Source organism: Pteropus medius, unplaced genomic scaffold (genome assembly GCF_902729225.1).
Source record: "Pteropus medius unplaced genomic scaffold, Ma_sr-lr_union100, whole genome shotgun sequence".
Lineage (NCBI taxonomy): Eukaryota > Metazoa > Chordata > Mammalia > Chiroptera > Pteropodidae > Pteropus > Pteropus medius.
This window is the reverse complement of record NW_024349801.1, coordinates 2,497,344-2,512,263: the sequence shown is the minus strand read 5'-3', so window position 1 is coordinate 2,512,263 and position 14,920 is coordinate 2,497,344. Positions and strand designations below refer to the sequence as shown.

At 57.7% G+C, this 14,920-nt stretch overlaps 1 protein-coding gene across 3 annotated transcripts in view; it reads left to right on the top strand.

Moving 5' to 3' along the window:
* Positions 1–7,537: 7,537 nt before the first annotated feature.
* The window catches only part of ZFPM1 (zinc finger protein, FOG family member 1), a 74,964-nt gene continuing 67,581 nt past the window's right edge, over positions 7,538–14,920 (top strand). For 2 of the 3 annotated variants that reach the window (XM_039888683.1, XM_039888682.1), the window contains exon 1: positions 7,539–7,959. In XM_039888683.1, coding sequence (XP_039744617.1) covers positions 7,920–7,959 — 40 coding nt within the window. In that variant the 5' untranslated portion in view covers positions 7,539–7,919. Of the gene's footprint in view, positions 7,960–14,920 lie in introns of all 3 variants that reach the window. The other variant, XM_039888685.1, reaches the window with a different exon arrangement.

Sequence of the window (14,920 nt, the reverse complement as noted above, 5' to 3'; positions counted from 1 at the left end):
AAGCCGTGCAACTCCTGTGACTGAAGCCCCCTCCTGTGGCCAAGGCCCCCAGGGTGGACACGCTGGCCTGGCCAGCAGGTGGCAGCATTCGCCCAGCTTGGCTGGGCACCTGGGTTGGACAGCTGGACTCTAGGCCTCTGCATTGTCCGCTGCTCCCACTCACGAACACGATAAACATGCATCCCCTTGCACTCAGCCTCACCAGGAGGCTCAGAGACTCGTGCTTACTGCACACGTGTGTACACTCCTTCGTGGCCTCACACACGCTGATATGGCGTGTGGCCCACACACAAACACTTGACCCTCCCAGACAACGCTGAGATGTGAGTACTATGGGCCCTGGCCCTTGAGAGGTCCCCATGCAGGCATCCTAAAGGGCCCTTTTGAACCATGGGAGTGGGCTGGATGAGGATGGAAGAGAGTTCAGGCAAAAGCAGCCTGGGCACAGGAGCCCTGCAGGAGCTACTGCTCCCTAAGGATCTAAGAAAATGCCCAGCCATCCTGCAGCTGAGAAAATGAGGCACAGCACCACCCCCCTCCACGTGCCCCACATGTCCTCAGGCAGGGCTGCTTCTGCCTTGGCTCACCACCTAGGAAGGCAGCAGGTCTTTCCAGGGGCTGCCCCAAAGCAGACGGGAGTGGGCAGAGGGAGATATGTGTTAGCAGAAGGTCACATAAATGTCTGTATTGTTCAACTGCATCCTCTAATAAGTCCCAAAGCCTGACCCCAGTGACCCCTCAGCCCCGCCAGCCCAGAAATGGGTGGGAGAGAAGACAGTGCCTGGGACCAGGTGAGGAAGTACAGGAGTTGGCAACAGGCTGGGAGAGAGAGGAAGGGGGTGGAGGCCTGGATTTGGGTGGTCAAGGCAGCCAGAGGGACAGCAGCTGGCGATGGGGCGGAATTCCCCTAGGCCCCACAAAGGGGGAGCTTTGCTGGCCACAACCACCTAGAGAACCCATTGGAGAATGTTATCTAAAGTGAGGTTTCCTTGGATTCTGGGGCCACAAATGCCTTAGAGACCAAGAAAGTGTGTAGACAGCCATACTCACAGTGAGAAGAATCCAACAGAAAGGATCCCACAGAGCTGGCCTCAGAGGAGCAGACAGCTCCCAGGGAAGGGGCAAATCCTTGGCACTATGAGGTGGCCAGTGTCAGGATTCCTTGAAGCATCCCCCATGAAGGGACAGGACTTGGAGGCCCATGGGTTCTGCCCATGTCACGTGTGAATGTGCCACATGTGGACTCTGACAATCCAGCTTTGAACCAACATGCCTCCTGTTTCTCTGCCTGTCCAGTGGGTGAGCAGCACATTTCCCCAGAAGCTTGTCCTCAGGTGCCCAAGTTCCTACTGCTGTGGGGATGGTGTCCCCAGAGTAGCCAATCTGAGCCCCTTGGGGCTGTCTCTCCTTCCTGCCCACTCTAGGCCTGGGCACCCAAGGCCAGGGACACTTTCCCACAGGGTACTGTCTACCTCACTGACCAGCTGGTGTGGCCTTGTGGGCTGTAGCTCAAGGCCACAGACTTCCTCCTGGGAGCCCCCAGGCAGAGAGAGGAGGCAGGAGACAGCCTCCCGAGGCCAAAAGTTTAGCTGGGCTTGAACAGACTGCACCTTGGCCTGCACTGTTGAGAGATACCCCTAGGCCTATGTCTGGGGCCTAGGAGGGAAGGTGGGTGTGTTCCGTCAGCACAGGCACTGAGGATGGCCTCTGAGCTGGAAGCCAGGAGACCTCAGGTTCATCATTATCCTCAGGGCACCTCAGTTTTCTTGCTCATTAAATGGGTACAACAATCACCAAAAACCCTTCCAGCCGAGACATTCAGAGGCTCTATCTGAGGCCTAAGTGCTGTGGCTCACTACTGGTGGATCTCACTACTCTGCCCAGACCCTTTCCCACCAGCATGCACTTGGTTCCTTCTTCGGGTCTGTACTCAAATAGCTCCTCCTCTCTGTGGTCTCTCTAACCACCTGTTTAAGGTGGCAGGTGCACCCTCAGTGACCTGGTGGGCCCCCGCTGCTTTATTTATAGCACATTTGACTTTCTGATGTGCCCCAGGGCCCACTCCTTAACTGTGACTGTTGTTCTCCTGTGGCTTGACGCTGGGAGATGTGTTGTATATATTCACGATTGTGCCTTTAGTGCCTAGAGTGAGAGCTCAATACACGTTTGAGGGCGGGAAGCAGGAAGAAGGGGATAAGGGAGGAGGAAAGGGAGCAGGGCAGAGGGGTGGGAGCAAAGGAAAGGGGAATAAGGCAGGAGGGAGGACGGGGAGGGGGGAAAGAAGGAGAATGAAAGAAAGGAAGTCTTCCTGTGAGGAAGTGTGCATTTCCTATCTGGTGATGTAACCACGTGACCCCAGCTCTCAGAGTTGGGAAATGTCCAGATAATACTTCCTTCCAGATAATACTTGCTGCCGGTACCGCCTTGCCCCACGGGGTCAATGGGCCACATTTGGGCAGCTGCACAGAAGCATAACTCTAGCTAACACCAAAAGACCTAGGACAGGTTCCAGGCAACAACCTTTGTGTCCCAGGATATCAGAGGGTGCAGCTTTTTAGAGATGCTGGCTTTACAGAGAACAGGGCTCCTGTGCCCAGGCTGCTCTTGCCATTCCAGAAGAAGGGGCTGGTCCCATGTGGTCTCAGGCCCACTCGCTCTGCTATCCTTCAGATGGAGTCCCCAACTGTGGAAAGAACTGATTGAGCCCAGTCTCCAAGGCCAGAGCCACCCATCCACGATGGGAGCAGCGAAGTCAGCAGCCCACCCACCTGCTCCTACCAGCCCGGGGTGGCCCAGGCAGCATCTAGTTGTCCCTGAGCCAGCTCCTCCCCTGCTGCCCCCACAGGCAGCCTCCTAATTCCTAACTTAATTTATTTTGACATCCTTGCTGCTGTTTGACCTCCTTATAGAGTCACATGGTGCTAAAACTCATTATCCCCCCCTTGAAACAGGAAGTTAATTAAACCCTTCACAAAGCCGGTGTTGACGAATGTCAGGATGGGCCCCTGATGCAGCTGCCCAGTGGCTCCAGGGCCTTGGGCTCACTGGCGGCTGGGAAAGCAAGGCCTGGCCCAGGCAGGGGCAAGAGGACAGACTGGACCCCCTTCTTTCCAATGCAGCAACCAGAGTCCATTCTGGAGCAGAGGGTGTGGATTTCCTAGAAAGAATCTGGCTCTGCCACTTAGTTGCTGTGTAGCCTTGGGTAAATGACTTCATGTCTATGAGCCTCAGTTTACTTGTCTGGCAAATGGGAATTCTAACAGTCCTCAGAGCACCGCTGTGAGCAGACAGTGTGTTTGACCTATATAAGTGCTCAGCATGGAGCCTGGCACTGAGGAAGCCCCCATGACATTATCCTCATGGCTGCTAGTGTAAGATGGCAGAGCACTGAGCGCTATGGAAGAGGTCCCCGGTGCCCACAAGCCAGAGCAGAGAGGAGAGGCCTAGTCTTCTCTGGGAGCATTCATGGGCTTCCCCAAGGAAAGACGAGTGGGCCAGGCAGTGGGAGAGAAGGGTATGCGCCACAGCAGGAAGAGCTTTCAGAAAGGCCCAGGCTGCAGGACACCTAGACCCATGTATAAGGAAGTTCAGAAAAGAGTATAAGAGCAGGGCAAGCAGAGGCAGAGGTTACCACGATGGCTCGTGATGGCTTCCGACTGCACCAGGGGCAGTAATGGCTTTGCAGGGCCCGCAGGGTGAGGGCAGCAGTGGTCAGGGTGGTAGGTAAGGGAGGCTTGGAACAGGATAGGGGTAGTGGCAATGTCTCAGGGAGCATTTGAGACCCATAAAGAGGTGAAGTCACAGACACTGGGGTACGGTAAAACAGAAAGAGGGCCCTTGGTGTGTCCTGGTATCCTGAGGCCCTTCATCTGGCCTGGCCCCACAGTCTGCTCCAGCCCCAGGCATTTGAAACCCCACACTCAGCTCTCCCTGCCTTTGCTCCTGCTCTTCCCTTAGCTGAGAATGTCTTTCTCTCATCACTTCTTTCTTGAGCATCCTCTTCATCCTTCAATGTCCAGCTTAAGTTTCCAGAACATTCTGTGGCTCCCTTAGTCATAGCCCAATAACCACTGCAGGGCCTGGCACATGGGAGGTGCCACAATTAGCCCCCTCCCCTACCCAAAGCAAACCGCCCAGCCCTGGGCCACCCTCCTGAGGCAGGGCAGCATGGAGCATGCCCACAGATTGCCAGCCCACAAGTCAGAGGGCAGAGGTAGATGAGATGTAATCCCAGAACTACAGTGACATCAAGGCTAGAGGAGCCCTGATCAAGCCCACTAAAATGGTAGAACCAGGATTCCAACCCAGTTCTCACAGCTCCCAGGCAAGGATTAAGAACGCGAGCTCTGGAGTTAGCCTGCCTGGGGTTACAGGAAGCTCTGCTGCTGGAGGACCACTCTGAGGCTTATTGTCTTCATAGCTTCCACAACAGCCTTGAATACTGTCTCCCAGACCCAGCTCTGCCACTTTCTGTCTGAATGACCCCGATGGTCATAACCACCAGAGAGTGGTACAAGGACATCATGAGAGAATATGAACCAGCCCAAAGGAAGGGCTTAGAAAATGCTGATGATGCAAAGATGACATCACTCCTAGAGTAAGTGCCCAGGATAGACCCATGCCCAGGAGATCTTCCTGGACCTAGACACCCTTGGCACCTCCTAGGAGGCCTCCAGGAAGCCTGCTATTGGCCTTGGAATTCAGCAAGCAGGGCACAACCAGGCCTTGATCAGAGCAGCCCAGCTCCATGCAAAGTCCCTCCCAGTTCCACAGTGGGTGCCGACAGCCCCTTATGTGGACTGAATGCAGTTATGTTTTTTCCACTGACTTGGATGTGAATCCTGGCACTCTGCAGTCATGCAGGGGCAGGCAGAAATTAGAGTTTACAACAGGCGGCCCATGGGAGATGGAGGTGGCCAGTGGGATACTCTCAGCAACCCTACACCCTGCTCTTCCTCTCCCACCTGATCAGGGACTCCTACAAAGTCCCACTCAGAAGTCACCTCCTCCAGGCAGCCTTCCCTGAATTCCACAGGCAGAGGCAGTTGCTCCTGCTCTGGGCTCACCCAGACCTTCCTTTCATTTCTTGCTCCTTTTCCTCAGTTTATTTCTGTTATCAACAGATCTCCCCTGAGGGCGTAGCAGTGTGTTCAAGGTCCCATGGCATCACCACTGATCACCAGCAATACGGTTTCCTCCTCTGTATGATGGGGGTAATAATATCCCCTGAAGGGCAGATTGAGAAGCAAAGTATAGAAGGAAAATACTCCAGAAAGAGCTCTTACCTGGGTCAGGGCTGTCATGTCACTTCATGGGCCTGTGACCCGCGCAGATGCATGAGACCTGCACTTGGGAAGTCCCCGCACTTGGTTTAACACTCTGCCATCACTGCCCTGAAATTCTTGTTTCATATTTATTTTGCACTGGGCCCTAAAAATGATATAGCTGGTCCTTGTCAGCAGGTTCTGTTTCTGACGTGCCTCTGCCCCTAAGTTGCTGGCTGATTTGGATCCTCGCAGGGCCTCCGTTTTTTCATCTGAATATGAGCAAAGAAGTGGCCAAAGTTAATTCCAATCTTCTAATCCTGCACCCTAGGCAGACATTACTAATCAATTATGGCTCTTTCTCCTGCCGACCCCTTGGATCCTCCTTAACACAGATTTCCAGCCATTCTAGCAGCAACAACCTGGATGTTTGTGCATAGAGCCTCAAACATAGTGCAGGTACCAGCCCATGGCCACCTCCTCCAGGAATCCCCCTGATTCTCAATTCCCCATCTTTGGGAAGGCATTAAGGCCCAATGGAAAGCACAGATGTCAACAAATATCATGGGAGCCCTGGGTGAGTGAAACAGCCAGCCATGGGCCCCATGCTGTTCAGCGAGGGATAATAACACCAGGCAGCTATAGGAAGGTTGTACCCACTGGCCCTGGATAGGGAGCCATGTGACCCTGGGCAGGTATCTTGGCCTCCCAGGCTTAATGTTCCTCTGTGTCCAGCGTCGGTGGGTGGTCCTGGGGTGGACCACAGCCTCCTGCCCTGCCTGCCACTCTCCTGCCCAGAGACACCCCCCTGAGAGCAGTCAGGGCAGGGGAGAGTTCTCAGCCTCTGGGGGTTACCCTTCTCTTCATCTGTGGGGTGGGGACAAAGGTAATAGGAGTCAGAATGGTGGGTGGAGGTCTCATGGGCAAAGGGCTCAATACTCAGCTAGCCTTGCATGTGACAATGGTGATGATTATCTGCCATCAGGTGAGTGCGTTTCTTTGCAAAGTTCTTCCTGGTAGCATGGGGCCCAGCTAACTCCCTATTTCTTAAGAACATAGGGGAGAGGGTCAGGCACCAAATGCAGACGAAGAATATTAAAAGAATACAACTGTGCTCCCAGCGACAACTAATTCTGTGTAAACTTGAGCCTCACTGGAGATTGGGAGCCTCTGGTGTCCCATTAACATATCCGAAAGGTCATCTCCATTACCAGGGTTGGAACGAACAAAACAGATCCTGGGACCCTCCCTGCCTTCGGATTACCCAGGCAGAAGGGGCAAAGGGGTTCCTTAAGCCTACTGAGGAGCCTGCTTCCTGGGCCTCCAGTAGGGGTGCCCGGCGGAGAAGAGGCTCTGAGGGGCAACGCCCGTGGGCTGCTTGGGGAAGGAGAGCAGGGACATACCCCTGGCTTCTGTACCCTCTCAGATTTCCGGCCAGATCTGAGCCTAAGGGAGGAGGACCCGAGGTCCCCACTCTCCATTTGGGGGTCACGGCCAACAGGGTGTTGGACCCGGGGAGATGCTGCTTCCATGGAAGTCTCGGATGAAAGCCAGAGTCGCCCAGAGCCAACTCCACACTCCAAATCTGGCCTAAGACATGTGGGGAGTCAAGGCATTGGGCTTCCTGACGTCTCACTGCCGCATCCCGCAGGTGGAGGAGGGAGCAGAGGCCAGGTGTTCTGAGCCAAACAGAGGACCTAGGGACGAAGTTTCAGGGCTGGGGGCGGTGCCATGGAAAGCTCGGGGCGAGGCAAGGGAGGAGCCGGGGCGGGGACGGGGCGGGGCCTCTGCGTATAGGGGCTGAACCAGGTCCGGTCAGGCTTGGGTGCGGAGCTAGCATCGAAGGTCAGGTTCAGAATGACCTGGAGCACGGCCGGATACCGTGCCGCGGAGCGGCGAGACAGCGTAAGTCGCTGAGTTCGAGCCGGGCCTGGGTACAAAGCTGTAGGGCCCAGGAAGAGTCGATGAGAGTAGAGGTTTGCCCAAGGCCGTAGGCGTGGCCTCTACATGAGGCCGTCTCAGTGAGGGCGGGGCCAGACGGGGCTGGGCCACGGAGCCGGAGGCGGGGTAGGGCGACAAACTAGCATTAGTTCGGGGGCGTGGCCGCAGTGCTGGGGGCGGGCCGCAGCGGTGAGGGCGGGGCGAGGCCAGCTCTGTGCAGGCTGGGGCGGGACCGCAGCGCCTGGGGCGGGGCCAGCACGGAAGAGGTGGGCCCGGAGGCGCGGCGCCCGTCACGCGCAGACTCCGCCCCGGCCCGCCTGCCAGCCCGCCCGCCAGCGCGCCCGCCCGCCGCCAGCTCCCCGGCCCAGGCCGCCCGGTCGCCGCGCGCTGCCCGCAGGTTCCATTGAGAAAAGCTGATCGGCGGCGGCGGCGGCGGCGGCGGCGGCGGCGGCGTCTGCGCGAAAGCCGAGGACCGGCAGCAGCCCGCCGTCCGCCGCCCGCGGCGGTCCGAGCGCCCGCAGCGCAGGGCCAAGCCTCTGGCCTCCGCAGCGGCTCTGGGCCGGGCCCGGCGGGCTAGGGGCGCGGGCTGGGGCGGCCGTGGAGCCCAGGCGCCGGGGGCATGAGCCGCTACACGGCCCCGCCGCGCCCCCGCCTCCCGCCGCCGCCCTCTAGGGGCTAGAGGCGGCCGCCGGGAGGGCACGCGGCGCCGGAGACATGTCCAGGAGGAAACAGAGCAACCCCCGGCAGATCAAGCGTGAGTCAAACTTTGCCCGCCCTCCCGCCCCGACCCCCACCGGTCCCCCACCAGCCTCCGCCCGTCCCGCTCTGTCCGCCGCGCTGGCGACCTTCACCCCGCGCCGCGCCCCCCGCGTTCTGTGCCAAGCGCGCGGTAATCTAATCTTAGCGGCGGGCTGGGCCCCCGCGTCTCGGCACCGGGGGTCCGGCTCGGAGGGGTGTCCGCCCAGAGGGCGGGGAGCGCGGTGGCTGGGGACGCGCCCACCTCGCGGCCTGCCCCTCCCCCGCATCTCCGAGATGGTGCGGCGATAAGGTGGCCCCGATCTGGGCCCAGATAAAGTTTAAAATATTCCATTCTGCAAGTCCCATCCTGATAAGATCGCTCTGTCGGGACGGGCTGAAATTGTGATCTTATCTTGCGCGGTTGACTCTCCCAGGCTTTGTATCTAGAGGGGGAGAGAGAGACCTAGGAGGGAGAGGGGGCAACCAGGGCCGCATGGAAATGCTTGGCCAAGTGGCGGGGGACCGGCCCTGCGCCCACCACCACTCCTGTTGGCCACAGAGCCGCGTGCCTTGCGAGGGTAGAGCGTGGGGGTCCTGTGCAGCTACTGCAGCCCAAGCACTGGGCTCCAGCCACTCAGACCCCCCGCATCCTGTCTCCAGGGTCTGGAACTCGAGCCTTCCCAGCTCAAAGACAACATCCTGAAGGTCCGACCCGACCAAGGCCGCAGAAGGTGTGCTCGGATGCCTGTGGGCACACACGCCCTCCATCCGAGGGGCTGCTCCAAATCAGAGAGGGGGCTCCTGGGGACTCGACTCCAGGCCAGGGTCGCCTCTACACGCGTCCAAGTTTCTTGCCCATCCGGCCGCTATGTCCACTTTGCGGATGCCCCCGCGATAAAAGTGCCCCGTACCCTTTGGGCCACTCGGGTGCGCGAGGAGCGACAGAGCGAGCGCACAGGAAGCGCTGCTCCCCACTCCACGCCAATAATAACTTAATGCTTTGACATCCAGGGCTGGGGCGCCAGACTTCCTCCGGGGGTCGCATCTCCCAGTCCAGACTGGCAGGTAGTTGGGGCCTTCTGGGAGGCGATGAGCGGTGGCTGGCCCACTCCCAGCCCCAGGCATCCGGACACTGCCACTTATGTCCACATAACCACTGCCACTAGGACCCCAAGTGCAAACTCCTGGGGGAGTGTCTATTCTAGAGGTCCCGGGAAGAAGTGGGAACACAAGTGTGAATCCAGGTTCCCGTAACCCGATTGCCTCAATGTGCCAGGGAGACCTATTTTCAGAAAGTCGCCTTCTATCAAGTCAACTGAAGTATTAAAACCACCCACAGGTCCCGATTTGCGCGCGGTCTCTGGTTTCTTTTTCCCCTCCTCCCCTGTGCGCCTCTGTTCGGTCTGTTCTCATGTGTGCATATGTGTGTGTGTTTCGGCGTGATGAGAAATGCAGATAGCGCGGGCAAGGAGATCGCAGGTTGGGAACCGATCGCCAGCGCCGATAAGGCCTCGAGCAGGGTGAGCGCCCGGGCCCAGCTGGGTCGGCGGAGCTGCGCGGGTTGGGGACAGGGACCCCAGCGTGCGCATGAGCGAGCCTTCGCTTCCCACCCTCCACGCGCCCTGGACCTGGGCAGGGGAGGGGACCGGGTCTGGGAGGCGGGGCCGGGCACTCTCCCTGCGGCCCCGGGCGCCTCCTCCCCACCGCAGATCTTTGCGAGTTAAGATGCAAGAGCTGATTGTCACCAAGCGGCGGCGCCCGCCCTCCCGCCCTCTGCCCGGGGCTGTGCGTGCGGACCTCGCAGCTGTGCGCCGGCCGCACTGGTCTCACCTGCAACCAGGCAGTGGGTGCAGAGGGGAGGGGACCGAGCTTAGGGCCGCCGCCCCCCGCGCTCCCACCAAAGCCAGGGCACAGCTGCCCGCGCCTCTGTGCGCCTTTTGTTCCGCGCAGAGATAGATGTGCTGCGCTGATAAGGCGCGTAACCGATGGCGGCGGCGATAGGCGCTTCCATTTATTAACTTCAAACGTGGGAGCGGGGTAGGGCTAGGCGGGAGCTCGGCCTTGGTCGGCCAGATGGCTGAGATGATAGGCCGGGCCGCGCTGGCGGGGAGCGCCGGGCAGGGCGCAGCCCGGGACCCCTGGCTCCCCCGGCCCGCCGAGCCTTCCTCTCCCCTGGGTCGATGTGAGCTCCGATAAACGCTGGGGCCGGTTGGCTGGATGGCGATCGCCAAGAGCGATAAGAAGCCTTATCTATGGCCACCAGGCCCCGCCGGTTCGAGGCAACAACAGCTTAGGGGCGTCGCAGCTGGGGCGAGTGGGGGCCTCGGACCCAGGCAGGGGCAAGAGGAGTTGGCATCTGCGCCAGGGTGCGTCTGTCTGGGCGAGTTTTTATCCCAAACACACTTCATTGCCAAGAAGGTGATCCTCCCCCTGCGGGTGGTACAGTCCATCAAAATGAAAGAAAAGTGACTGTGCTGGCCTGGAGTGGGGAGGACGTCACCCCGCCCCTGATTCCTATTAGATAGTGTGAGATAGCCAGGGGTAGGGTTGGCACCTCCAGCAGGAAAGAGGGTGTTTTTCCCCTTGAATCATGTTGAGGTTGGTGTCGTTGATGGCAAGTGTGAGGTGTAACTTGCTTGGAGTTTTCTTGAAAAAAAAAAAAAATCGAGGTGATTTCTATTCCCTAGGCTGAGTTTTGGGGGGATTCCAGTGTGCTGGTATCTTTTTGAGCAAGTCCCCCAAATCAGGAGAGAAGATCTTCATAGATCTGCTTTGCTTCACTCAGAATGTCTTTATTGAGCACTTGCTGTATGCAAGCACTGGGTCACACCACCTTGGTGAGAGATAGGAGGGAGTGAGGCTGGTGGCAGTGTGAAAGTCAATACAGGGTAGGCAGTGGAGAGCAGATGGAGTATATTAAGTAGTTGGGGACACTTCCTAGAATGGGGGGACTTCCAGTGAGGTGAGGAAGAGGTCAGCCATGGTGGAGTCCCAGGGACAATGGGCAGGCCTCACTTTCCAACTCTGAAAAGTAAAGTGATGATTCCTGGCTGTTGTGGGGAGCTAAGAGGCAGGGGATGCTAGGGATGGGCTGGCCTGTTTAAGGAGGTGAGAATGAGGTCAGGAAGGTGGGGCTGGGCCTCAGTTTCCCTTTCTGAAAAACGGCGACAGGAGTGAATCCCCAGGTCAGACTAGGGATGTCGAGAGGCCTTTACAGTGGGAGGGTCTTTGGGGACCATGGATACCAGATACCAAGTGGAAACCAAGGCCAGCCAGGGAAGGGGCTCTCAGAAGAAGCTGGGCCTTGCCCAGCCCCACCAGTCCTCGCTGGGCCCAGCCCTAACAGCTGCTCCAGCTCCATCTAGATGATGTGTTTTTCACACATTCTCAGAGTTTGATTAAACAAATTATTGGTGGCCACAGGATGACTAATTTACTCCGAGCTTCAAAATCACCTGCCTGCTCTCCCCAGCAGCCTGACGCCCACCTGTGGAACTAACAGTCAGTGCCTTCTGGCAAGGGCTAGTTATGGGAGAGCCAGGGTTAGGCCCAGAAAAGAGATGAGGTGGTCTCTGTGTGAGTTTTTATGAATGTAAGCGTGATCGTTGGCACAGGCCATGCACACTCTCTTTCCATGTGTGGGAGGCACCTGGAGTCTGCCTAGCTCCTAGGAGCCACCTTGTAATGCCCATCGCCCTACTCTAATGGCAGAGAGGTGAGGAAAGAGGGGGCTGTGACGACCTGGCTGCCCCTGACTCAAGCCATCATAGGCAGGTTACTTTGCTTGCCATGCCTGCCATAGCCTCTGAAAAACGGGTATGACAGTCCCTGTCATCCAGAGGTTGACAGGGACCTAAGTCCTGCCCTCAGCTGGCTTTGGCACCCTCCTCAGAGTTCTGGAGGGCATGAGGATTAAGCTATAGTGAGCAAAGGAGACAGAGGACTTAGAGACCTTCGGAGGGACTTATTCACAACCCCCACTCCTGAATGTGGACTGGTGCACTCTGGAGCCCAGCCTCCCACCCTTGATGGTGGGGCTTCACCCAGCTCCGGACTGTTCTTGGCATTCCTGGGCCTCAGGGAAGATAGTCAGCTCATTCGATAGTAATGATGATATTAATAATAGCTAATACTTACAGAGTTTACTCTGTGCCAGGCCACATATTAACTTAAAGCAGGTCCTATTCTTATCATCATTTAAATCTAGGGAAACTGAAGCACAGAGAGGTTAAGTTTCTCATCCAAGAAAGTGGCAGAGCCAGAATTGGAATGCAGGTAGCTTGGCCCCTCACTCTGAACCGGTATATCCATGAATATCACACTGCTTTCCCACAGTCCTCGCACCTCTGCCTGCCTCTGGGCTCTCCAGGCCTCAGTCTCCACACCTGTGAAATGGCCTTGGGGAGCAGAGGTGTTCTGGGTTCTTTCCCAACCCTGCCCTTGCCAAGTTCCCCATGGAAGAAGACATTCCTCTGCAGGGGTGGCCCCTGGGGAGACTTCACCCAGTCCTACCCAGGGGCCTGAGACTGGCCTAGCCCTGATCGCCCAGCCAGCCCCTCCCCAGAGGTCACCAGGAGCCCAGCATGGCACCAGCACTGCCAGCGATTTAAATGGGTCAGTTGGGGAAGAAAGGAGGAGGGAATGCGATGCCATTAATTGTACCCCTTATCTCCTGTTTCTATGCCAACCAGACGTTCCTGGGGCTTGACGGGCTCGTGAATAATACTCCCGGCCGGCCTATCTGCCATCGACAGGCCTCCTCCTGGAGGCAGCTGTTGCCTCGCCGATTGTTATCACCTACCCCATAGACCCAGGCCTGGGCCCTCATGTAGGCCAGCCAAGCCACACTTGGGCACCTGGCTGGGCTCCGGGAAGATACCATACCCATGTATCTTCCTGAAGCTGCCCCTGGCCCCATTTCACAGATGGGGAAACTGAGGCCACAGCTACATGTGTGCTCTCTGGACCTTATCTGCTGCTCCCCACTCAGGCAGGAGTACCCTGGGGTGAAGGGGGTTCCCCTTGCAGAGAAAGTCAACCTCCATGTCTCCTGGCCCTCTGTGGGCCTCAGTGTCCTTGACTGTGGCAGTAGGGAGCAGATGACCCCACTGGTAAGAGCTCAGCTCCTTTCAAGCTACACTGCATGTGGCCCTGTGAGAAGGAGAGAGCCTACACTTGTAGGGGCAGCTCCCCTCAGGACTGAGCTCCTCATCAGGGCTGCGCACAAACCGAGGCTGGAAGGATCTCTCTCTTTGGCTTCCTTCGGTCTCTTCCAGCCACAGGTCCTCTGCACGGCTGCTCAGAGCTCTGCACGGGCAGGTCATTCCCCGACTTCCATACCCACCCTTCCTGAAGTGACTTCATCAGTCTGTGTGATCACTCACTCCCTGGGAGCAGGGAGTGAGTGGGTCTGTCCTGTGCCCACACAGTGGGCCTTTCAGAACTCTCTGTCAGCTAAATGATCAGATGGATACAGGGCATGAAGTGGACGTGGGCTGGGATCCACTTATTGCCGTGGGACTAGGGGCAGTGCCTTCCCCATGCGAGCCTCGTTTTCCCCATCTGCCAGCCCCTGAGAACAGCTGTGAGAATCGAAGGGAAATACACGTCATCTGAAACAGATGCCACTAATCATCCTCTTCCTCCTCCTGGCAGTATCTCTGTGGTCAGTTGGGTCAGATCTGTAGTTTCCAGCTTATATGAGATGGAGAAATTCCTTTACCCAAACTCAGAGAGTAAAACACATGCAGGGCCTTGCCGGGGAAGTGCCCCCACCCACTCCCCAACCCTGTGGACCCCTCTTCCTGCCAGCCTTCCCCTCCTGCTCATCCCCACCACATTTTGCCAAGTGGATACTCAGGCTGTGCAACCTTGACACATTGTTTGCCCTCACTGGGCTAGGGTCTACTCTGTCAGAAAGAAGAGGGCCTGCACTGAGGAATGGTTGATAATGTTCTTCCCCCCGCCCCCACCTCCTACCCTACCTACAGTGAGCTCTGGATGGGTCTAAACCAAGCCAGCCCAGAGCTGAGGAGCCACAAGGCCAGGTAGCCAAGTGAGAGGACCCCAGACTCTCTTCTGTCCCTGTGCCCATTTCACAGATGGAATGGGAGCTGGAGGCCTAGAGAGGAAGGTGGGCTTACTGGGGGCCCCCAGGCAGTAGTTGGTAGGGCCAGGAGAGCAGTGGGCCTGGCTCAGCCTGGGAGAGCAGGTCCAGGAGGGGGTGGGGTCTCCGTAGGAAGGCACACTTAGTGGTTCCTGCCAGGGAACCAGGCAGCATCAGTGCGGCGCTCCCTCTCTGCCTCAGTTTGCCCATTGAGCACATCCCAGTCCAGTGCCCTATTTTTCAAATGAGGACATAAAGTCTGCAAGAGGTTGGGACTTGAGTTCTGCCTGGGTCAAAGAGGAAATGGAGGGGGGGATGGGCTAACTCTGAGGGAGGTCTGGGTCTCAGCCTCCACTCTCACCCCAACCTTTCATCTCAGCATGTGGATCTGAGCTAGAAACCCCAAGTGAGACTGGAGGTTCAACTCCGGCTCATGACTTTCCAGCTGAGCACCTTGGTGAGTGTTTCCATTCCTAGCTCTGAGTCTCTCATCTGTAGAATGTATGCAACACGATGCCTGGTCCAGTGGCTGTGCTGAGAGCTCAAGCACCAGGACACAGCAGGTGTCAACAAACAGCAGCTGTTGGAGCATACCCAAGGTCCCAGATCGGGTGGGGACCCAGGTTGTGTGCTACTGGGTGATATTGCTCCCATCACCACAACTGTCCATGGGTCCACCAGGTGGGCTGAAGACAAAGACCCTTTCCTTGGGGACCTCAGGGTTCCATCCCCCACAGCAGGGAGCTGGGGTGCTGAGCTCCCAGGCCTGGGCTGTCCTCTGGGCTTCAGGCCAGCCCTTGCCTCTAGAGTGGGAGGCTACTGCAGTAGTGGTCACTGCTCAGCCATGAGTCCTGGCCTCGCTGTGACCCTG